The sequence below is a fragment of the Chroicocephalus ridibundus genome, chromosome 4, assembly GCF_963924245.1.
Source record: "Chroicocephalus ridibundus chromosome 4, bChrRid1.1, whole genome shotgun sequence".
Lineage (NCBI taxonomy): Eukaryota > Metazoa > Chordata > Aves > Charadriiformes > Laridae > Chroicocephalus > Chroicocephalus ridibundus.
This window is the reverse complement of record NC_086287.1, coordinates 1,558,726-1,581,492: the sequence shown is the minus strand read 5'-3', so window position 1 is coordinate 1,581,492 and position 22,767 is coordinate 1,558,726. Positions and strand designations below refer to the sequence as shown.

The 22,767-nt window shown below is 59.1% G+C and overlaps 2 protein-coding genes across 9 annotated transcripts in view; one reads left to right on the top strand and one right to left on the bottom strand.

Annotated features, from left to right (window-relative positions):
* Nucleotides 1-121: 121 nt before the first annotated feature.
* On the bottom strand, nucleotides 122-16,181 carry LOC134514091 (NACHT, LRR and PYD domains-containing protein 3-like). Of its 6 annotated transcripts, XM_063331360.1 has the most exons (10): nucleotides 15,530-16,181; nucleotides 15,269-15,365; nucleotides 7,175-7,341; nucleotides 6,191-6,486; nucleotides 3,642-5,343; nucleotides 3,022-3,150; nucleotides 2,171-2,341; nucleotides 1,738-1,911; nucleotides 1,465-1,635; nucleotides 122-588 (listed from the first exon to the last, which is right to left on the bottom strand). In XM_063331360.1, the coding sequence occupies exons 4-10, from the start codon at nucleotides 6,471-6,473 to the stop codon at nucleotides 357-359; spliced, it is 2,862 nt and encodes a 953-aa protein (XP_063187430.1). In that variant the 5' UTR covers nucleotides 6,474-6,486; nucleotides 7,175-7,341; nucleotides 15,269-15,365; nucleotides 15,530-16,181; the 3' UTR covers nucleotides 122-356. The 6 variants fall into 6 exon arrangements, with proteins under 6 accessions (XP_063187430.1, XP_063187428.1, XP_063187431.1 ...); XM_063331358.1 differs by lacking the exon at nucleotides 7,175-7,341; XM_063331361.1 differs by lacking the exon at nucleotides 7,175-7,341 and having other exon boundaries at nucleotides 15,269-15,362.
* The window catches only part of CEND1 (cell cycle exit and neuronal differentiation 1), a 24,711-nt gene continuing 16,982 nt past the window's right edge, over nucleotides 15,039-22,767 (top strand). The window contains exon 1 of one of the 3 annotated variants that reach the window (XM_063331365.1): nucleotides 15,039-15,123. The gene's annotated coding sequence lies outside the window, so the exon portion shown is untranslated. Of the gene's footprint in view, nucleotides 15,124-15,255; nucleotides 15,278-16,430; nucleotides 16,556-22,767 lie in introns of those variants that run through there. The other 2 variants (XM_063331367.1, XM_063331366.1) reach the window with 2 other exon arrangements.

The window sequence follows — 22,767 nt, the reverse complement described above, 5'->3', positions numbered from 1 at the left end:
TTAAAACCCCAAACTGGGTGAACACTCGCTTCCAGGGCTGGCATCTCGCTGCCGGGTACATTGGCCGTCCCTTGGGGATGTGGGGCAGGAGCCGGACCCACAGGCGCATCCCTGGGCACGGCGGGACAGGGGGAGGACGGGGAAGAGCCATGGACTGGCCCCAGGGCCTTTATTTGGCATCGCCAACACCCACAACCATTCCCACCGTGGGGAAAACGGGAAAGGGAAGGACCCGGAGCAGCCCTGCCCCGACCCTCGGCTGGCGCAAGCGGGACCCCTTCCCCTGACCCCCATGTGTGGGGCAGGCTCACACGCTGGGAGGCTTCCCCCCGCTTTCAGCAGCACCGAAATTCAGGCTAGAACTGGCTGGGGCTGTTGCGAGGAGCTCTCCTGAAAGAGGGGAGCCCCTTCCTGCCCCCCGGCCCCCCTGCGCCCGGCAGGACCCCGCGGTGGAAGGGCAGCCGGGCCATGGCCCCCTTCTGCGGCACCTCCTGCTCCAGGAGGGACCCGATCTTCAGGTGGGGCTTCAGTGCCCGCAGGGCAGCCAGCTCCTGCCACGCTTCCTCCGGCAACCCGGCCGTGCTCAGGCTGTACGGAGACGGGGAAAAAGGAGAAGAGCTGTTAAAATCCAGCCAGGCCAGGGGATGAAGGCGGGGGGAGAGCAGCCCTGAGGAGAAGGGCTTGGGGGTGTGGGTGGATGAGAAGATCAACACGTGCACTGGCAGCCCAGAAACCCCCCCATGTCCTGGGCTGCATCCCCAGCAGCGTGGGCAGGGGGGCGCGGGGGGGATTCTGCCCCTCTGCTCCGCTCTGTGAGACCCCCCTGCAGTGCTGCCCCCAGCGCTGGGGCACCAACAGCAGAAGGACACGGAGGTGTTGGAGCGGGGCCAGAGGAGGCCCCGGAGATGCTGGGAGGGCTGGAGCCCCTCTGCTGGGAGGACAGGCTGAGAGAGCTGGGGGGGTTCAGCCTGGAGAAGAGAAGGCTCCGGGGAGACCTTCCAGCCCCTTCCAGGCCCTCAAGGGGCTCCAGGAAAGCTGGGGAGGGACTCTGGAGCAGGGAGGGGAGCCGTGGGACGAGGAGGAAGGGTTTTCCACTGCAAGAGGGGAGATTTGGATGAGATATTGGGAAGAAATTCTTGGCTGTGAGGGTGGTGAGCCCCTGGCCCAGGTTGCCCAGAGAAGCTGTGGCTGCCCCATCCCTGGAGGGGTTCAAGGCCAGGTTGGACGGGGCTTGGAGCAACCTGGGCTGGTGGGAGGTGTCCCTGCCCAGGGCAGGGGGTGGAATGAGATGATCTTTAAGGTCCCTTCCCACCCAAACCATTCTATGATTCGATGAAAAAACAACACCCTCTGCTCTCCTGGTTGCTGGGATGCTGGTATCCCCCTCCCTGCCCAGCAGCATCCGACCCAGTGTGCCAGCAGGGGGATGCCAGGGTTGGAAAGGGGACACGCCAGGCACCTTACCCCAGGGTCTGCAGCGGGCAGGCGGGATGCCGGAGCTGCTGGCAGAGCTGCAGGACGCCCTCGGCTCCCAGCTCGTTGTCGCTCAGGTCCAGGCAGGTGAGACGGGGACACTCCACCAGCCGAGTGGCCAGGGCTCGGCAGCAGGTGGCCGTCAGCCGGCAGCTCCCCAGCCTGTGGGATGGAGGCAAAGAGGGACACGGGGTTTGACCGGCCGCTTGGTGAGCAGCTGCGGGTGGGGAGGAGGGGACGCCGACCGGCGCCGTGACCCCTTACCGCAGCGTCCGCAGCTGGCAGTTGCGGCGCTGAAGCCCCTCGCACAGCAAATGCACGCCGGCATCGCGCAGCCCCTCGCTGAAGGACAAATCCAGCTCCTCCAGGCAGGGACTGGTGCCCAGCACGGCGGCGAGGTCCTCGCAGCAGGCGCTGGTGAGGCGGGAGTACCACAGCCTGCCAGAGACGAGACCCTCAGAGCCAGCCCGAGTCCCCCCCGGTGACGGTCTCCATCCCGGTGCCATTGCTTTTGAGCTCCTCACCCTGGGGGAGTGGGACAGAGGGACGATGCCAGCCCAGAGGGACTTTTTGGGGTTCCTCCCCAGCCCTGAGCTCCACCCCGGGGTTTTGGCCACCTGGGAGATGCCCACAGGGTGCCGGGGGGGATGCCCGGGGCTTCTGGGGGGATGCCCGGGGGGGTATCGGGGTTACTCACCGCAGGACGCGGAGGCGGCAGCCGGGCTGCTGCAGCCCCTCGCAGAGCAGGCGCACACCGCCGTCGCCCAGCGCGCCGTCGCCCAGCTCCAGCCGGGCCAGGCTGGGGTGTTGGGCCAGCAGCGCGGCCAGCTCAGCGCAGCAGCTCTCCGACAGCCCGCACCACTGCAGCCTGTGGGGAGGGACGCAGAGAACGGACCAGCTCGTCACACCTGCCCCGGCTCCCCCCACCCCCCCCCCCCAGCCAATCAGCATGGAGGGACCACACCTACCCTTAGCGCAGCCAATCAGCATGGAGGGACCACACCCACCCCACCATATGGCCAATCAGCATGGAGGGGCTCCACCCACCTGCCCACACCATGGCCAATGAGCATGGAGGGACCATCCCCACCCATGGCCAATCAGAATGGAAGGACCACACCCACCCATCATCTGGCCAACCAGCATGAAAAGACCATACCCACCCTCAGCCAATCAGCATAGAGGGACCACACCAACCCATGGCCAATCAACATGGAAGGACTACATCCACCCACCACGTGGCCAATCGGCTTGGAAGGGCTCCACCCACCTACCCATACCATGGCCAATCACCATGGAGGGGCCACACCAACCCACAGCCAATCCTCATGGAGGGACCACACCACACCCACCCATGGCCTATCAGCATGGAGGGACCACCCCCACCCACAGCCAATCATCACACAGGGACCACCCCCACCCATGGCCAATCAGCATGGAGGAACCACAACCACCCATGGTCAATCAGCGTGGAAGGACCACACCAACCCATGGCCAATGGTGGCCACACGCTGGCAGCAGCACCGTGGCCACCATTTCAGCTCTTACCGGAGTGCCCGCAGGCCGCTGCCCAGGTGCCGCAGCGCCTGGCAGAGCGGGTGGATGGGGGCCTGCGGCTCCTCCTGCCACCGCTCAGCGAGGGGACGGGGACCTCCTCCGGCTCCCGAGGCACCGGAGCTGCAGGGGGACAGAGAACCAGGGGGGGCATGGGCAGCCATTGCCAGCATCGGGAGATCCCGGCTTCGGGGCCGGCACACAACCACCCCCAGGCAGAGTTTGACACCAGCTCATGGGAGGTTTTCCTCAGGAGGGACCTCCATGGCTTGGGAGATGCGAAGGAGCAAATGTCAGCAGTGGGGACCTCCCCTTTGGATGTGAGAAGGGGGACGTGAAGCTGAACCAACGCCCAGGCGCAGAGGAGCCTTTTTGGGCTGGGGAGGTTGAGCTTAGAAGCTCCATCTCCATCAAGTGGACGGAGGAGCCTCTGTGGCCCTTATTATCCCCAAGAAAAAGTGAAATCCTCCACTGAGGAACTAAACCTCCTCTGGAAGGACAAGTTGGTCTTTGGGTGGAAGGAACTGAAATGCCTTTAAAAACCAGCCGTTGGGGTGGAGAAGGAGAAATCTTTGCGATTTTGGGTGGCTAGAGCAGAGAGGGGCAGTACTTACCAAGGCCCCGACACAGCCATCTCCTCCCTGGGCTCCTGCTGGTGGAAGGAGCATCCCCGGAGGGTGACGCAGCCCAGCCCAGCCCACTGCCTGACGCAGAAGGAAAAAGCCATTTGGTCGTAGAGGGTCAACTTGATGTCCTGCAAGTCTACGTCGGTGAAATGACTCAATGCACTTTGTACGAAGCTTTTGTCATTCATCTCAAATAAAAAGTGGAAAGTGTCCAAGTCTGTAACCTTCAGCGCTTGGCCAGGCTGGGAGATGCCTCTGTGCCTCCCCTGAAGCCACCTCAGCATATCTTCCCTGGCTCGTGGTGAAATTCTGCACCCGATGGTTTCATCCGCATACTCTATGGATTTTTGGCTTAGGAGACCAAACAGGAACCGCACTGTTAAGTTCAAATCCTTCCTGGACTCGCTATAGCTTTCTAACAACATATTTACATCCTTCGCAAGAGCCCTCGAGTCGCCGACCGTCTCCTCATCGTCCTCAAGAACATAAAACATCGCCGCAAAAAACTCCTGGAGGTGCAGGTGGGTGAAGCTGTAGACGTTCCCATGGCCTACACCTTTCTTTGAGATCTTCTCGTTGAGGAAGAGGGGGAGAAGGTCTGGCTGGTCCAAGCCACGGTCCTTGATTTCCTTCTCCTCAAAGAGGACCTTGTGCTTCCAGACGCCCTCGGCAGCCAAGGAGCAGAGCTTGCGCAGGAACTGCTGGAGGTCCTGCGGGTCGTCCCTGTCTCTGCACTTCATCAACCGGGAGAGGTAAAACACGCTCATCCGCGTGGTGGCTTTAGAGCACTCGGTGAGGTTTTTCTTCTTGTAAAGCTCCTGTTCAAGGATGGTGCAGACAGTCCAGCTCATGACGGGGATGACGCACAAACTGTAGAGGACCTTGTTGCCTCTCGCAAACCTGAAGGCCGCAGTGGCTTTATTGTCATTCTCAAAATACCTGTGGAAATACTCCTCCCTCATGGCTGCCGAAAATCCCAGTATTTCTGCATAATACTCACCCTCCAGGCACTGCCCCAGGCTTTGAAGAGCCGTTGGCCTTGAGGTGATGAGCAAGGAGGACTCGGGGAGAACAGTCTTCTTCAACAAGCTCATCAGGGTGGTTTGCAGCGGCTTGACTTCCCTGGGGTCAGAGCTCAGCTCATCTTCGGGCTGAACCAAGGAAAATCCCAGGGCCTCAAAGCCATCAAAAATGAACAGAATCTTCTTCTGGTCATCCAGGATCTTCCCCACTGGCATTCGCTTGTGAGGGCAGCACTTTGAAATGAGGTCTACCACGCTCGCTTCCTTGGTAAAGGCGATGTCTTTACAGTCTATGCAGAAGACGTAGTCAAACTGCGTGTAGAAGGTCCCTTCCACCCACTCCACCATCACCTTCCTGACCGTCATCGTCTTCCCCATCCCCGGGGCCCCCACCAGCACCACGACCTGCGGCGTTTGCCCATCTTCATCAGGTTTAAACAGCGTCTGCGCGGTGACGGTGATGGTGGCTGGTCCGTTGCTGGCGTCGGCACGTCCGTGGTTGGCGCCCACAGCTTCGTGCTCACCTCCGTGCTTGCTCCAAGGCTTCCTGACGATGGTCAGGTCGGCGTAGCGGCTGCTGACGGACAGGTTCTCCCCGAGACAGGAGTTCACTTCTTTATACCGGAAGAATTCCCGGACCACGTGCTCCCTGTATTTCCGCCTGTACTCTGCGCTGGCGAGAAGCAGCGTCAGTCCCAAGCACCACCGGATTCCCGAGGAGCTCCTGACCAGCCCAACCACCCTCCCGACACACCATCGGGACACTTGGACACTTGTTCTGAAGCTCAGGGCTTCCCTAAGTCTGGCCGAGGCAATAAGGATATAGTCTGTGAGAATTTATGGCCTCTGGCCAGTTGAGGGTGGGGGTCCTGTCCTCTCCTGGGTCTCCCCATCATCCTGATCCATCAACCCCTGTTTAGCCACCCTCATCCACCCTGGGAGGAAACGCAATTGCCTGGGGCCGCCTGAAGCCTCCATCCCCCCCTGCTTGTGCCCCTGGGGCCGATGGCACCGTCCCTGGGCTCCTAGGATGCGCCAGCTCCAAAGCGTTCCCAAAAGTGAGGTTTGCAAAGATGTCCTTCATCCCCATCCCAGGAGGAAAGGCTCTGCCCAGCTGCCTGCTGGGTGGTGCTGGGCGCTGAAGGCTCTGCTCCAGGAGAAGGGGGAGCCCGGCAATAAGTGGGGACAGCAAGAGAAGAGGTCGCTACAGCCCCCACGCTAATGGGATCACGGCGGGACATCTTCGTGTTTCCAGGCTCCCCGGGAAGCCAAAACCTGCTCTCACCAACTTGTACCTTCAAGACCTTCAAGTACCATCATGGTACCAAGTACTTTGGATGGGTCTTGGAGCAACCTGCTCTAGTGGGAGGTGTCCCTGCCCATGGGTCGGAACGAGATGAGCTTTAAGGTCCCTTCCAACCCAAACCATTCTGTGATTCTATGATTCTACCTGTCTCCAGGATCACTCAAGGGAAAAAGAGGCAAAGGAAAGCAAAATGTACGCTGGCTTCCCACCTTTCACCTTCTCCTCCAGGAGTTTCTCCGTGAGGTCCCTCTGGTTCATCTCCTCAAGCAGCCCAATGGCTACGTCCAGTGCGGCGCCTTCGCTGTAGTTCTTGCCCATGCAGCTGACAAGCGCGCAGGGGTGGGCGGCCTTGGCCAGCGAATCCTTGGGGATATTCCATTCTCCTTCCACGTGAACCTTCGATAACTTCTTCTTAAACTCCTGGAAGTCCTTGGGTGCGAGGCCCTGCAGTGCTCGTAGGAGAGCAGCTAACGGACGCTCTTCCCCTGCCATCACGGGGTGTCACCTGAAAGAACCGAAGGTTAGAGATCACGGCTGCCCCGTGGTAAGAGGGTTTGGAGCTGGGCACTGAGTTTGTCTCGGTTCTTCCTGCGCTGGACAGGCTGGGGACAGTCACCCCAGCGTGGCAGGGTCACCAGAGCAGGATCTGGCACCGTGGGGATGTTCCCTCTGGGGTGGGGCACGGGAAAGAGAAAAAAAACCTGAAAACCACCCCCCCACCATCGCTGGAGGATTCTAACCAGACGGGGCTCACCGGGCGGCGGGATGCCGGGGCGCTGCCGGAAGGATCCGGGCGCTGCCTGAGGTCTCCGTCTCACACGTTGCTGGATTTTGTTTCGGAAAAAGAGGTTCTACCTAACATCCGGCACACCCTTTCTTCCTCTTTCCCCGCCGCCGCGCCAGCCGGCCCCCACGGCACCGCCCGCGTGGGCAACGGAATCCCCCCGCGCTCCCGGGATGGCCAGCTCACAAGGAAGGAGCTGGTTTTGGGGGGAGAAAAGGCGGCTTTAGGCAAGAGCACTGATGCTCGCAGCCGCCGCGGCCCCTCTCCTGCCTCTCGCCTCCCCGGCGCCGGCAGCTCACCCCCTCCCCCAACAACAGGTCCTGGGTTGGGCTGAAAAAACCACCGAGCCCCCGAATTTCCAGCCCTTCCAGAGGAACCGCACGTTGCTCGGGGTCCCCGAGCCTTTTACCAGCTTTATCCTGGTAGGAAAAGTCACGGAGCCACCTCCTCCTCCCTCTTTGGGTCTCCTTATTCCGGCTGTCACTTTTCTCCTCCCCATTTCCAGTCTCCCGTGTCTTTAGGGGACAAGTAGGACCCCGCAGCTCTCCAGGAGCAGAGCCGGCTGGAATTATTTTCCTGTAAATTCAGGAAATCGGAGGGAAGCTGCAGTTTCCCGCAGGGAACACTGCCTGGCTGCGGCGTTCACCTCGCAGCAAGGGGAACCTCCAAGGGGCAGCGCGAAGCTAAATTTGGATGCTTGCAAAAGCGGCGTAGGACAGAGAAATGAAACATAGCTGCGGGAAGAGGAGAATTAGAATGGGAGCTGCCAGAAGATTGTCAGGATGATACGTATGGAAGGGAAAGGAAAAAGGAGCCGGGAACAACAGTCACTGCCCCAGAGCTTGTGAAAATGAAGTGGAGTTATGGGTTGAAGCATGGCACTTCCCGAAATGCCTTCCAGCTTTGGGCGGAGGGGAAATAGCTGGTGGCAGCTCTGATACGCTCTGAGCTTGTGCCACCCCAGCCTCTGCTCCGGCGGGCACCGAGGGATCCGAGTGCCTTAAGCCAGGCTGCCCGGCAGACGGGGAAAGAACCGGCAGGATAAGGATGGTTCCAGAAACGGGGAGAAGATGGAGAAGGTTTTTCCGAACCCGTGCAGAATTGCTAAGATACCAGCGGGATGTGATATCGCATCCCACCAGCCCTCGGAGGCGGCTCCGGTGATGAGTCACGGGAACGCGTTGTCCAAATGCAGGGAAACCTCCCTGGGCTCGTCTGGGAGAGATTAACGGAGGGTGCTCCTAATTTTGGCCTGGATTCAGGAGAAAAGGGGAAAATTTAATATGGGCCAAGCGGGAGCTGTGGTTTGCGGTAAGGAGGGGACGGGCGCCGGAGAAGAGGAGGCAGAGGAATGGGGGATGTTTGGGAAATGGTGACGGCACATCAGGGGGAAAAAAAATGGCTCAAAGATGTGAAGGGCTCTGTAGAGCGTTAAAGGATTTAGCAATCCTTTAATGCCGTGTGCCGAACGCCGGGACCCGAGGTTGTACCCAGGAGGGATGAAGGTACCAACGGGCTTCGGACGTAGCAGCGGAGGTTCCTTTATTTTAGAAAGCGATTGGAAGACGGAGCCGGGGCTCTTACCAGGTTTTTTACGGTGAGATTTTTGTGTCAGTAATGCAGAAACCAGGCAAAGGCCACTATCAAGGGTGAAAGGACAGCACAAGCTTTGATGGAGACAGATAAAGGATAATGGAAAGAGCCGCCCCAGGAGGACGGCAGAAAAGCCCACCGGGCCAGACCCACTGCCCCAGCTGAACCGGCAGGACCTCCCAGTCCCATCTCCTGAAGAAGCGGAGATGCTCTGAGCGAAACCACTCAGGATTATTTTAAACAAAGCGTTTCATGAGAAATTCCAAGCCCATAGAATTTCCCACCGCAGCCCGTTAGAAAGGCTGCCGGAAAACCCTGGCAAACGCCGGTGAAGCGCTGCCAAAGAATTGCATTCCCCATGAGAGCAGCTCCCGGTTCAGCCAAGACGCCAGTGATTATTGCTGAGCTACCAGAAACCCACCAGCGGGTTTCAGTTACAGATCCGGCCGTTTCTTCGCCATCCTGCTTCCTGAAGGATCAATTTCCAGATTTGCTTTTGCGTTCGGAGAGGGGGAATAAACCCGGGGCTTCACAACGCGCCCAGTGTCAGAAAACCTGCTCCAACTGTTGCCTCCAGAGGATAAAAAAACCCCACCTTGATGTGGATGATGTTCCAGCAGCTGGAGCTACTGAAGAGGTGAGAGGTATCCCAAAAACGGGATTTGAAGTAGGCACCGTTAGCTGAGGTTCACTCCTGGGAATTACAACTGATAATCCGGGAAGACCAATAGGTCCAAGAGTGGTTAAAGCCGTGTATGAATTCCAGGCTTTTCCTGATCAAGGAATCCGAGAATACCATCAGAAGGATTCAATTTCTGACAGCAGAAATTGACAGCAGCACATCCATAACTCAGCTGGTATCTGCAGCCAATTGTGGAAAGCACTGGTTGAAGACTCCGGAGTGGAAGCGGAGCTCAGGACACGGTGATGCCCTGACCCAGGTGGACAGAAGCTGCTCTAAACCCCTCCCTGGACTAAAATGCCCAGCACTGGGAAAGCACCTTTCACCAGGAATTTCCTCATCCACTGGGGCTAAGGGAGCAGAAAAACAGTGACAGCGGGTACCAGCAGCACGCGAACTGTGTCTGCTTCGGGATCATAGACTCACAGAATGTGTTGGGCTGGAAGGGACCTCTAAAGGTCATCTAGTCCAACCCCCCCTGCAGTGAGCAGGGACACCAATCTGACCTAGTTGAAGATGTCCTTCATCTGACGATGAACACATTCTGTGTTCCAGCCCCACACATTCTGTGAGTCTACGATCTTTCACTAGATCAGGTTTCTCAGAGCCTCATCCAGCCTGGCCTTGAATGTCTCCAGGGATGGGGCCTCCACCACGTCTCTGGGCAACCTGGGCCAGTGTCTCGCCACCCTCAGTGTAAAGAACTTCTTCCTAATGTCTGATCTAAACCTCCCTGCTCTAGTTTAAAGCCATTGCCCCTCGTCCTGTCGCTACATGCCCTTGCAAACAGCCCCTCCCCAGCTTTCCTGGAGCCCCTTGAGGGCCTGGAAGGGGCTGGAAGGTCTCCGCGGAGCCTTCTCTTCTCCAGGCTGAACCCCCCCAGCTCTCTCAGCCTGTCCTCCCAGCAGAGGGGCTCCAGCCCTCCCAGCATCTCCGGGGCCTCCTCTGGCCCCGCTCCAACAGCTCCGTGTCCTTCTTGTGCTGAGGCCTCCAGAGCTGGACACAGGACTCCAGGTGGGGTCTCCCCAGAGCAGAGTAGAGGGGGAGAATCCCCTCGCTGGATCTGCTGGCCACGGATCTGGACCCAAAACTCTCCTGGGCTGGTCTTTGAAGGTTTCACCCTCGCAGTCCCATCTGCTCGTACCCCTCCCAGGGTCTCATACCCCTCCCGGGTTTTAGGGACATTCAGCAGCAGTGTCATCTACACGAATGCCAGCGAGCATTGATGTTAGTGGCCAGCAAAGACGCTCTCCAGACCTCACAAGGACCAGATCGTCTCCCTCCTGCCTGAACCGAAGGAGAACCCAGTCATAAACCAATGATACGCTTCATCAATGAGAGCAGCAGACGCGAGCAAGCTAAAAATAGTCCTCTGGGCTGCTATTAATAGAGCAGCAGAGCAAGTAGTGGGGGAACTATTTAAAAAAAAGCCGCAAAACACCTCCAAATAGAGTATGGTCTATTGGAGACATTATTAAGAGCCAAACTCACTAAGCAGGACCCATCGCATCTCTTTGCGGGCAGTCGTTATGTTAATAAAGAAATAAAATACTGGAGGCGTGGCCGGAGAAAAGGGGGATAGAAAGAAAACGGGAGGTGAAGAAGATGAGATTTCTCTTACGGGCTCAGAAAGGCAGCGGGAAGAAAATCTACGTGATGCGTGGCGAAGGAGGCAGGAGGCCTGGAAACGATGCCGAGAACCAGATCGACGGACTGGGTTTAACCGCTGCAGCCTCCAGCCGGGGGAAGGTCTGCAGCCCCCTCGCGGGGCTCCGGAAGGCGGCCTGAGGTTTGGGGGTGACGAAGGGAGACGGGGGACAGCTATCAGCGGGGCAGAAGCTGAGCGTTAAGGCAGCTCCCTGGGCCTCCGCTGTCAGATTGTCCCCACCTGGAGCTTTATTTTCTTTCAGCTTAAAAAAAGAGCCCAAGGTGCCCTGGCAGTGGGTGGGGAGGCTGCAGGTGAGGCCGGCCAGGGCTTGGAGGCTATTAGTAGCCCCTCAGGGGCAAGTGGGCTTGGATTTTGCCCTGTAAGGGCTTTCTGTGCGGGGTGCTAAGGCAGGCAGCGCTTCAGCAAGCCGCTCCGCCACGAGGCACGTCCTTCATCCCGCTTCCCTGGAAATGCAGAGGTGAGGATGGAGATGTGGCTGCTTTGCGGCCTTTTCACACTTTTTTTCACAACTTTCCCCAGGTTTTCGCTGCTTTGTGGCCTTTTCCTCCCCTCCAGCGGTGGGGGGGTGGCAGCTGGGGCTCCAGGGGAGCAGAGAGGCTGCCTTGGGGGGGTTCTGGTGCCTGGGGACGAGATGAGTGTGACCTGCTCTCCTGCTTCTCCTGCCCTGGCTCACGAACAGGGTACCCGCGTCTTGGCTTCAGCTGGGAGAGGGTTAATTTTTCTTTTTAGTGATGGCTGCGGAAGGAAGGTCAGTAGCACCTATTGGGTTTAGTTGTTGAAGTGCTTTTTACATTATTCACGGGCTGTTTTCGGCTTCCCACAGAAGCGTGGGCAGAAGGATGGAAAGGCCGATGCAATATTCCGTACCATAGCCCTCACACTCAGTCAGGAACGGGGGTTGGCCACGGGGGGGGGGAATCCGTGACCACTGCTCAGGACGGCGCCAGTTCGCCAGGAGGTGGGAATGACCCGTGTCATTCCTGTTGTTGCTGTTGTTGTTGTTATTTTTCCTTTTCTGTTATTGTTATTTTTCCTTTTCTGTTGTTGTTTCTAGGACGCTGCCTTTATCTCAACCCACAAGTTTGTGGGGCCTTTTTCTTCTTCCTTTCCCTCGTTAAACCGCGACGCTGGGTTAGGAGCGGGGAGACCCGTGCTGAGGAGGAGCCAGGGAGCGGGGAACTGGGGCTGAAGCCCGTGGGGGGCTGGCAGATGGGGCCGTTGCCCGCCTGCAGCTTGCACGGGGCTGGCTTTTCGTCCGAATGGTGGAAAAGAAAACCCTTCGAGGGGGACGTGCTTTCCAAAGCTGCCTTTGAGGGGTGCTGGGGAAGGGGGAAAGGGTGTTTTAAGGCACATTGTGAGTTTAAGGTGTGGGGGAGAAAAAATAGGATTCTTATCGACAGCATCTTGGCGGCTCATCGCAAATGGTGCGTCTGCTGCGGCAAGGCTTGTGGGGGGCTTGTGGGGTCCTTGTGGGGCCCAAGCTTGGGTGGCTCCTGCTGCAAGGGGAGGGGACGCGGGGGCCAGCGGGCTTTGCCGGGGCAGGGCAGAGCTGACGGGGAGACGGTTCAACCCAAACCATGTCCGTTCGGGGTTCTGCAGAGCCCAACCGAGCCTGGCTGCGTGGCACCGCGGGCTGAGCCGCATCCATCCAGCCCGGTTTTCCCTGCCATCATCCTGTCCTTCCTGCTCGCGGGAGGTCTGGGAACTACCGTTTCTCTCCGAAAGTGCCGGGAACACCACGTTCCTTCCCAAGGATGCTGCTGCCACCAAGCCCCCCGCCTCCCCCTGCAGGGCTTGCCGGGGGGCTCCCCACCAGCCAGGGCTGTTCTTGTCCCCGTCCCCCCCCTCAAACTCACCCCAGGGGATGCCGTGAGTTGAAAGGGAGGAGGGGGAAAAAGCAGCAGCATGGTTTCAAAAGGTTTTTTCCTCCCCATCTGACCTTGAAGAAGCTGTTTTCACCTTGCTGCGCCTTGAGCGGAATGGCTGCTCGCTGTGCCGGCGCCGGGCTCCCTCCCATGCTGCGTTAGGGGGGGACGTGACCCACTTGCTGCAGGGGACCCCCCCCTCCCCCTGTGCTCGGTGCCGGGGGATTTCCGAGTGCTGCCTGGCTCTGCTGCCACTTCTCCCCCTCTCCGCAGTGCAGGGGGGTGAGGTTATAGGTGTTAAAGCTCTTTTCTTTGGCTTCCCTTTTTTTTTTTTCTTTCCTACATCGGTAAAAAATAGTTTTAAAATTCAAAATCTCAGGCGTATCGTACAGATTCAAAGAGCTTAAGGCAGACGAATGTGCCGTGTGGGGCTGTGGATCTCCGAAGGCAGAGGCAGCGTGCGCGAAGGCAGGGAAATCGCAGCCGGAACGCCAGCCCTGGGCTCGTCCAGGGGCTGGGGCCCGTGGCCGGTGCTTTCCGCTCGCCGCCGGCTGCCTCCTTCCTCCGGCCGCGCCGAGGGGAGGCGCGGAGGCCCAGGGCGTTTCTGCCTGACGTAGAAGCGGCCAAAAGGTTTTACGAGTCCCCGGAGCGGCGGTTCAGGCGTCTTTCCCGCGTTAAATCACGGCTTTTCACAAACCGCGCGGAAACTTCGCCCCTCGCTGCTGCCTGGGGTGGGTCAGGCTCGGGAGGCGTTAGGAAGGGGAAGAGGATGTTTGCAGCCACTGAACCTTCGCGGTCTTGACACGGCCTGTCATGAGTCCCTAAAAGAGAGCGGGGAAGGCTGGCACGGATGGGTTGGGGGACCGTGACAGGCGGCAGACGGGACGTCGGCACCAGCCACAGCTAATCCTGGCTTGTCTGAGCCACGCTGGCTCCCGAAGCCAAGGGCTGCCTCCAGGTAACCTCGCACATCCCTGCTCCCAGGGAATGTCAGTAGCTGCATCCGAAACCAGCACGGCCTTCCCCGGGAGATTCGGGTTCGCACACCCAGCCCCCATATTTTCTGCAGTTTCCTTCGCACAGGGGCAGAATTTTTCTTTCCAGTGGGATTTTAAGCAGCCCGAGTATTTTTAAGGGCGTTGGCACGGCTGAAACGCACATGGCTGTTGCTCTTGTGGGCACTTTCCCAGAGCCAGAGAGGGTAAAAGAAGAAGAATACTGATTTTTTTTTTTTATTTTTCCCCCCCCCCCCTTGGAGTTTCTGCCCTGCTGCGCTTGAGTACGTTTGTGGCTGAGCTGTTGCTCGGCTGCTGTTTATGGGAGGGAGGAAAATGCCATGGCCACAGAAGTAAAGAGAGTTGTTCTGCAGGTGGCTAAGCCGACAAGGTCTGTTTCTCGTGGATTTCCGAGTATAATCTCCTTAAAATGTTTACGCTTTCTACAAAATGGCACCAAGCTGGTCAGTGGGTCTCACCTAACTGGATGGAGGAAGGTGGGCGAGCATCACACTGCCTGATTTGCTCAGGAAATAAGGGATTAAAGAGCTCTGGAGGATCCCAGGACCCGGTCGCAGTTTGGGGTACGGGCAAGATTTGACCCGAGTAGCGCCAATATGGGACCTGTGCCCGGCTGGAGGAGCTGAGGCTGGGACAGGGAGGGCTCTTTGCTTTTAGCCGAGGTGTGACGAAGCGCCGGTGCGGCTGAGGAGGCGGCTGCGTGTCTGGCACAGCCTGGCTGGATGGCTGACGGTGCTCCGCAGTGGGACACGGGCTGTTTGCCCGGCTCCGGGCTGGCCTGGGGCTGCCTGCCATCCGTCGCAGACATCATAAGGGGTGTCAGACCCCGGCCCACTGGGGTAAAGAGGGGGGTCTGGGGAGAAGGGAAGCAGAGCTGATGGAAAACTCCCCCAAGGCACAGCATTTTAGCTTCCTCCCTCGACCGTGCAGAGCTTCTCCTTAGCAAGAGAGATTGATGCTCCTTATCTCGCTGCCGGGGGATTGTCATGCTCAGAAATCCCTTATCCTGCTGGGGGGAGCCTCGCGTTCTTTTATTTTTCCTCTTGTCTACACACAAAAAAATCCCAATTTATCAGGCTGACCCCCTCCCCGGTGTGTTCCCCCCTGCTTTGTGGCTACATTCACTGCAGTTTCTGCAGACCCAGGCAGGATTTGGAGGAGCGAGCGAAGCAGGCGGCGGGGTGGGGGGGGCTGCAGGGGCAGCCCTGAATTGCCGAGCCAGCGAGCGACGGCTCAGCCCCGAATAGGAGGGGATGTGGAGATGCAGCTGGCCTGCCTTCACCGCCCTGCCAGCCCCCCCTCGGCATCCCGTCCCCCCCGCAACGAAGTCCCAGCCCTTCCCTCCGGATTGGAGCGCTGACTCCCCCCCCCGCTCCCCGCTCTCCATCTTCATGCAGTCTGCAGAGGTGCATTGTGGGAAACTCCCAAGTTTCCCCCCCCCCCCCCCCCCGCTTTCTGCCTTCCTCCCTCCCTCCTCTCTGCGCAAGAGCCCGTTCCCAAGGTGTGACTCGAGCAGCGGCCGCAGGACGGGAGGTAAGGGCTGCTGCTTCCCTCCGCGCACGCCGGCACCGGGGCAGGGCCGGGGAGGGGGGAACAGCTGCTGGGGGTCCCCCAGCTCTGGGCAGAGGGACAGGCAGCATTTGTGGGGTGACGTAGCAAAACCGAGACGCAGATTTACCTGGTCAAGGTGAGTGTTCACCGCCTGGGACGGAGGCCGGGGGCTGCCATGCCGGCTGGCGTGGGGGCGAGAGCGCCTGCCTGCGCGTTTCTCCCTGCTAAGAGCCAACGGTGCTGTTTTTCAACCCAAACCCGCGAGGACGGCTGGCCAGAGCAGTTCCTTTCCCACCCCAGTTCCCGTATTCTGCTCCTTGAAGGTCAGGCAGACGGAGAAGGCATTTCTGCAAACGCAATTGCGCGGGATCCCGCTGCCTGCGCGTACCTGCGATCTCTTCCGCTGCCTTTGCGGGGTGAGCCGGGCTCGCCCGATCCCAGCCGGGCTGGTCGCTGCCAGCAGCCACCGGGCTTCAGCGAGTGGCAGGCAGCAGCCCCAGGCTGGAGACGCGGGGTTTGATGCCGCAGAAGCGTTCCGGAGGCAGAGAGGCTCCGAGCAGGGAGAAGCGCAGCCGGCCATGTGCCGGAAACGGGGCCGCTGGGAGGGAGGAGGGGAAGCAGCATCCCCCGGCTGAAACCTGCCCGGAAAGCCGGGAGCCCTCCCTGAAAGGGGTTTTCATCAGGTTTCCAGCTGCATTTTCTCTCCCGTCTGCATGGGCGGTGGTATTTGTTTCCCCTTCCCTCTGCCTGGATGGATTTAATGTCTCCAATTGCTGTAAATCCCCGGGCAGGAGGCAGGGACCGGCTGTCGATCCTCGCCTTTCCCCAAGGAAGGAGCTGGGGGCTTTGATATCAAAGGGGTTTCCTTTGATATGACCCCGGCTTGTGCCGGAAAGGAGCTCAACAAAGGGAAATCTGCCCCAAAAAGACCGAAATGGAGAGAAATGAGGGAGGCAATAGCGCCTGGTTTAAGCTATGGGGAGGGAGCGGGATCCAGACCCCAGACCCAGGGCTCCTGTTTCGAGGTGTGTGCTTCCAGGGGTGAAATTCCCGGGGTGGGTGTCGTGGGCTTTTCAGTCTGACGTCCCCGCCTCCCTGTGCATCCCTGTGCATCCGTGCCCGGTATGTGTGCAGAGACCTGTTGCTTTGGTCCCTGCTCCTGCTTAGTTCTGTGACCATCTGGTAGCTTCCGAGGGGGGCTGGGGTGGGACGGAAGAGGATTTTTATTCTTGAGTCGGGTTCAGCCTGGCGAAACTTTGGCGTTGGGGCAAGAGGAGGAAGCTCTCCCCGTCGCAGCCCGTTTTCCTGGGTGGGGCTTGGGCAGGATGCTGTCAGGAGAGGGAGGATGGACTACGCCGGATTGAGCTCCCCTGCTCCATCTCGGGACTGACCTCCAAGAGTCTGACCTTCACAGGTTTGACCTTCAGCGTTTTTCCATCTTTCTCGGCCCACGGTGCCCAAGAACAGCCTCTAACCCTGCGATATCATGGCAGGATGGGGGAAGAACATCCAGAATTCTCCTAAATGTGGATATTCGTCCCTCTGCATCCCTCCCCTCCGCTGGCAGGCTGCCGGGACCGGGGGCTGGGGAGCACTTTGGCACACCGTCCCCATCCTCGGTGTGCAGGCAGAGGGGGCAGAATGGAGGGCTGAAGCTCTTTGAGCAAGCATTTCTGTGCTGGGGGAGCTCTGGCCATCCTTCCCCGGCTCCTTCCCAGCTTTCTGCAGGGCGGGAGAGGGCTCTGGTTTTGCCGCACGAGGTGAGCGATGGGCTTTACCCCCAGGAGCCTGCCCGGAAGGTCACCGCCTCGTGCCGAATTGGCCCCTCGTCCGCCTGCAGTGGCTTCTTACATTTCAGCTGCAAAGCAACAATTTTCAGGATGACGCCTGCGGATTTGTGGGTTGTCACATTCAGCGTCTGGCTCTGCACATGCAGAATTGCCTCTAATATTTTATTTTTTTTTTTTTTTTGCCAGCCACAGCTGAGCCACAAAGTGTGTTGGGGGTGATGCCACGACAGCCTGGTGCAATCCCGCATCGGTCAGAAGGGATGGGTTTTAGGATGCCCGTAAGCTGAAGAGGGCTGTTAAATTTGCTGCTGCTTACTGCAGTGTCCGGGGCTACTTTACTCCGTCGGAGGTAGCCCTTCCCCAATTTTGCTTGTGGCTGTTGCATTTGAGAGCTACAGAACCCCCCAGCTGTCAGGAAGGGGCCTTAAAAGCATCATTTAGAGGGGAAATTGTTTCCCCCCCGCCTCGGTACGTTGCACATCACAAGAAATAGCAGGCAGAACTGCGGGGCTTTGAGGAGCCTGATACGCTGGGGGGATCTGTTCCGAGGGAAATCAGCCTTCTGCAGCTGGGGTGCCGGCTCCCGCCTGCCGCGGAGCAGCACCCCAAATTGGGCACATCTCCCCTCTCGGCTACGGCAGTTTCCCGAGTGCTGGCAGGCTCGGCGGAAAGAGCAGGGCTTTGCGGGGGAAGGAAGGAGTTGCTCACCCTTCTCCAAGAGGCGGAAAGGAGGGATGAAACGCCTGCCCGCCGCCACCGCGGTATTCCCGAGGTGGCATCGCAGACCCCACGCTGAGCCGAGAACTGAGACCTGCCCCGTGGCCCCAGCCCGCGTGTTTGGATGGATGTGATGGGAATTGCTTCTCTATTCCCCGGGGGAGCCCTGGGCGTTGTGGGGTGGCAATAACCTCCCTCCTGGCGTTAATAACCGAACTCATCCTCTGGGAGAGTGGCTGAGCAGAGCCCAGAGTGGTGCAGGCCTCCAGGTGACGGAGGAGGGGGTGTCACTGATGCCGAGCTATGAAGCTGTGGTTGGAAGGGTGACAATTACCTCTACAATGGCTGGGCTGCAACAGGAGGCAGCTGGGACAGCTTCTGCTGGGGCTTTTGGGCTCCCGTGGCCTCCCTTCCCATCTTACAGGAGGTGCCAACCTGTCCCCAGGTGCAGCAGCTTGTCCCCAGCGCCACAGAGCTGCTGGCATTGAATTGCTGGCTCTGGGAGAGCTGGAAAAGCATTATAAAGCGTGGTGTGGGGGGAATAAATCGGTGTGTTTGCAAAATGCTGAGTGTGGCAAAAGCTGAGGCGTGAGGAGGTGCCCGTGGTGGGATGCGGGGGTGGCACAGGGGTCTGGGACGCGGGATGCACCCGGCTGCCTGCGAGACGCCACACTTGTGGGTTAATGCTCTGAGGGCCGTGTCGCTGGCTGCGCATCTTCCGCTGCGTCTCCGGAATCGCTCCCCGTTGAAGCTCCTCCGGTGCTTCGATCCAGCGTCCTGCCCAAATAGCTGCCGTGGCAAAAAGTCATCCTGGCTGAAAGCCCTTTCCTTTGTGCCCTTAAACATCTGCCTTGGGGTGAGCGATGCTCAGCCCGGTCAGGCAGAGGCTGAAGATCTAACGCCTCATGATTTTTCAAGGATAAAAGCTACAATCTTACAAAAAAGGGAGCTATACATTGGAAAAAAGAGTATTTGATTCTGTGTTTGGGGCAGGGGGTCAAACCCAGGCTTAAAGCAAGGGCAGAGCACGGCGAAGCGGGGTGCTCTGAAATGGTTTTAGTTATGACAGCCCACCTTTGGGGGCCCGTGTTCCGACTCGCAGAAGCCAGGCTTTGCAGCGGAAAGATATTTCCAGCCTAACCTCAGCAAAGTAATTTCAGATTCTCTCCGATTCTAGGAGCGGTTTTGCTGTAAACTGTGGCTGAGCGCGCAGCGGGTCCAGCTGCATCGCGAGGGCTGGTGGCACCTGAGCGGGTGACCAGGGCGGGTTGCACAGCCCTGCCAGGAGTGACTTCTGCTGAGAGCAGGTCACAGAATGGCTTGGGTTGAAAGGGACCTTGAAGCCCACCCAGTGCCACCCCCTGCCCTGGGCAGGGACACCTCCCACCAGCCCAGGTTGCTCCAAGCCCCGGCCAACCTGGCCTTGAACCCCTCCAGGGATGGGGCAGCCACGGCTTCTCTGGGCAACCTGGGCCAGGGGCTCACCACCCTCACAGCAAACAATTTCTCCCTCTGATCTCATCCAAATCTCCCCTCTTCCAGTGTAAAACCCTTCCCCCTCGTCCCACGGCTCCCCTCCCTGATCCAGAGTCCCTCCCCAGCTTTCCTGGAGCCCCCTGAGGGCCTGGAAGGGGCTGGAAGGTCTCCGCGGAGCCTTCTCTTCTCCAGGCTGAACCCCCCCAGCTCTCTCAGCCTCTCCCCACCCCGGGGGGGTCCCACCCCAGGAGAGGTCAGGTCCATGCCGGGCGCAGCTCCGTGCCCACCCCTACGGACATCAGTCAGAGCACAGGATTGGCACCACTGGAGAGTTTGACGCAAAAATCCTCTATTTCCCAAGGCGGTTTGGGTAACGCTTTCCTCATTTCTGCCACGTGTTGGGACAGCCGTGGGCCCAGGCAGGAGACACCCGGGGGTCGTGCTGGTTTCGTGCCCGTAGCAGGGCAGGGTGCCAGGCACCCGGTTTGGGCGACGGGTGGCCCCTTTGGGTCGGTGCATGGTGAACACTGATGGAGGAGGGAAGGAGCGGGCTTGGTTGGGGGTTTTTTTGGCAGCAGCCTGTATATTTTTTAATGGCGTTGTGGGCAGGAAGCTGAAATGAGCCGAAAGTGCTTTTTTTTGGGCTGTGTTGCCGCAGAGAAATGGCCGGGTTTGTGCCCGCAAGGTGCCCGGGAAGGAGCTTTTTTGGGATGGCGCAGCAGGAAACGTGCAACGGGAGCTCGCTGTGGGTCTGCCGAAGGGCAGGGTGAAGCAGCAGCGAGCCGTCCTTCCCGCGATGCCGCGGGTTTGAGGGCAGAGCCGGCCCGTTTAACCATTCCTCCTGGCTCTTAGGGCTTTATTTTCACAGAGGGCGAGAGAAGAGAACAGGAAAAAAAGAACCGTGGAGTATGTTTTTGCTATGTATATGGTTGTGCGTGGGCAGAGTGCCTGAACCACGCGGGTTAGAGCTGTGTTTTGGGCTTAAAAAAAAAAAAAAGAATAAAAGTAAAGCCCCTGGCCGGAGCACGGTGTCTCTGCAATGTCGCCTCCATCTCTCAGAGAGTAAAATGTCTGCCACGTCCGTCCCAGGGTGAGATCTTTGGGGTCAGGACAAGCGTGGCTTGCAGATGTGGCACTTGGCTCAGACGTCACCTCCAGCAGAGGTCACAGTGTAGAAAAAGGCCGTTTTGCCTTTTTCTGGGCTGGCTGCGGGGCTCCGAAATGCTGCGTCACCCGTGCGGGCAGCGTGGCCGGGCTGTGGCAGGGCAGCCTCTGGGGGGGACGCTGTCACCTGTGTTGCAAGCCGGGACTTTACCCCATCTCTGTGCAGCTGGTGGCCCACGGGGGTGCCCGGGGTCTGCATCCCGCAGCCGTTCCTTTTGTAGATTAAGGCAAAGCCAGTTCTGCTGGGCCACAGGAGCCCGTCCTGCTCCTACACCGTGCCAGGAACAACCCGACCTCTGAAAACCAGTGTCACCCAGGCTAGGAGAGGGGTGACATGCCTCCGTGCCGCAGGGTAGGGTCCTGCAAGGCTGGCCGTGCTCTGGGGGCTGTGATGGTGGCAGTTTTGGTCGTTGCCAGCACCGGCGGGACAGGCGATGAGAGCGTCGGGTCTCAGTGCAGCCGCAGGACTGCCGCAGCCGGGGAGCGGAGGATTTGCTGGCAAACGATTTGAAGCTGCTGCCACCGCCGCCGGTTAAAATACTTCCAGCATCTGACGCATCTCTCCACGTCAAGATTCAAAGGGCTTGTTTGAGAGCGAAACGCTTAATCCAGGGCCCAGGGGGGGCGGGATGCGGGGAGTAGCGACCCACAGGTTGGGAAAAGGAGTCACAAATATCTCACGGGAGCGAAGTGGGTCAGCAAGCGTTCGCCGGGGCTTGGTGGGGCTGTCTCCGAGGCTGGGCTTTGGGGAGGGCTGGCAAACAGGGCCGTGTCCCTGCACAGCCCGGTCCCGGGGCCGTTTAAAAGCGCCGACGACAAGCGGCTCCGGCTGTGGCCGCGCTTTGCGCGGTGGTGTCTCGCGTTTGCCGTGCATTGCGTCGGGAGCGGAGGGCCAAAATAAACCGTAGAGGTAGCGAAAAGCCCTCCCTGGGGAGCTGCCCACGGCGGCCGAACAAGCAAGCTCCTTATGTAAAGCTGTTTTAATATTTATGGTAGTACCGAGAGGCACTGCATTACCTCATCTGTCTTCATAGCGCTGCTTGGAGACGGGGGGAAAAGGCTTAGTCACAATATGCTGTCACTTATCCTAGGTGCTTGCCTGGCATCTCGCTGCCTTTAGCGTGTTTATTCCCCAGCAGCTCAGAAAGGGGGGGAAAAGTGCTATTTTATCCGCCTCGGAAATGGGGAGTTGAAGCAGTGGGGAACAAAACACGATGCTCAGGTGCAGGAGGCGGCTGGGATGGGGCAGGGGACTGAACCCAAAACCCGCGCAGCCCTGAGGGGTCTGTACGGCAGACGCAACGGGCACAGACTCCCGAGGACACTTCCCAAAGGTCTGGTCCTCCAAGCTGCATTACTTAGGGGTCGGACGAGAAGGTTGAGACCCCGAGCGTGACCCCCTCGGAGCCACCAGCAGGTCCCCACTTCAGTGCAGGGGGGGGAACAATTAGTCCTCATCTGTCTTTGATCTCCTTTCACTAGTGGAACTCGTCACTCCGTGGACTTGAGGATCCAGCGTGAAGACCCTGACCAGCCATAAGGACACTGCTGGCTGTCACCCGTGGGATGGGCAGAGCGTGGGGGGGGGGTCTCCCTCCAGCATGCCAGAGAAATGGCTCGGCCCCCGCCGCTGGTGCAGCCTGGGGTTTCTTTATGGGGAGCAAAGGTCTCTTGGTGGCGTGCACAAGTTAATGAGCAAGGTGGGGAACGAGGCCGCCTCGTTGCCCACTGGGCACAGCTGCCGCACCAGCGCAGCCACCACAGATGCATCACTGTTTGTCCCCTCCCTGCGTCGCATTGGCCGTCTGGTTTGGCCACAGGCTGAGGATGAGCTGTCTTGGTGGAAGAGGTGAACGGGATCCTGGGGGGACTCAGGCAGGGTATCTCCAGAAGAGAGATGGGGATGTTCGGTCTCAACTGCTGGGTCGGAGCCTGGCCGGGAGCTGGAGGAGCTCAGCCTGGAGCAGGGCTGCCGGAGCAACCGGAGAAAGGGAAGTGCAGATCTCGGGAGCACGAGTTGGTGAAACTGGGCGTCTGTGGCCAAATGCAAGGCAGGCAGAGACGCAGGGTACGGAACAGCGTGGGCGAACACATACTAAAATGAAGCAGAGCTACATAAATGAAAAAACTTGACTGATGGTTCTCCTTGGGTTTCCAGAAACGGTGGGATGCCCTGGCGACTGACACGAACTCTGGTGGGCATGATGTCCTCAAAGGACAGTGGAGGTGCTCCCTTTGAGCCAGGGAGTTTAAGGTGAATCCCCCAGGGGAAATGTAGGGCTAGCCTGGCTGTGAGTCAGCACCTGCGTTCTCATTTCTACCCTGAAATAACTCAGAAGTGTGATTCCAGCTCTGTCTTCAGCTAGCAGCTGTGGAGGGACAAGTCCTGATCTAAAAAAGAAGGGTTTTGATGGTTTCTTACACGACGTTCAGTTGAGCCAGCCAGGATTTGCACCTCCCTCCTGCAGCCTGCTTGTTT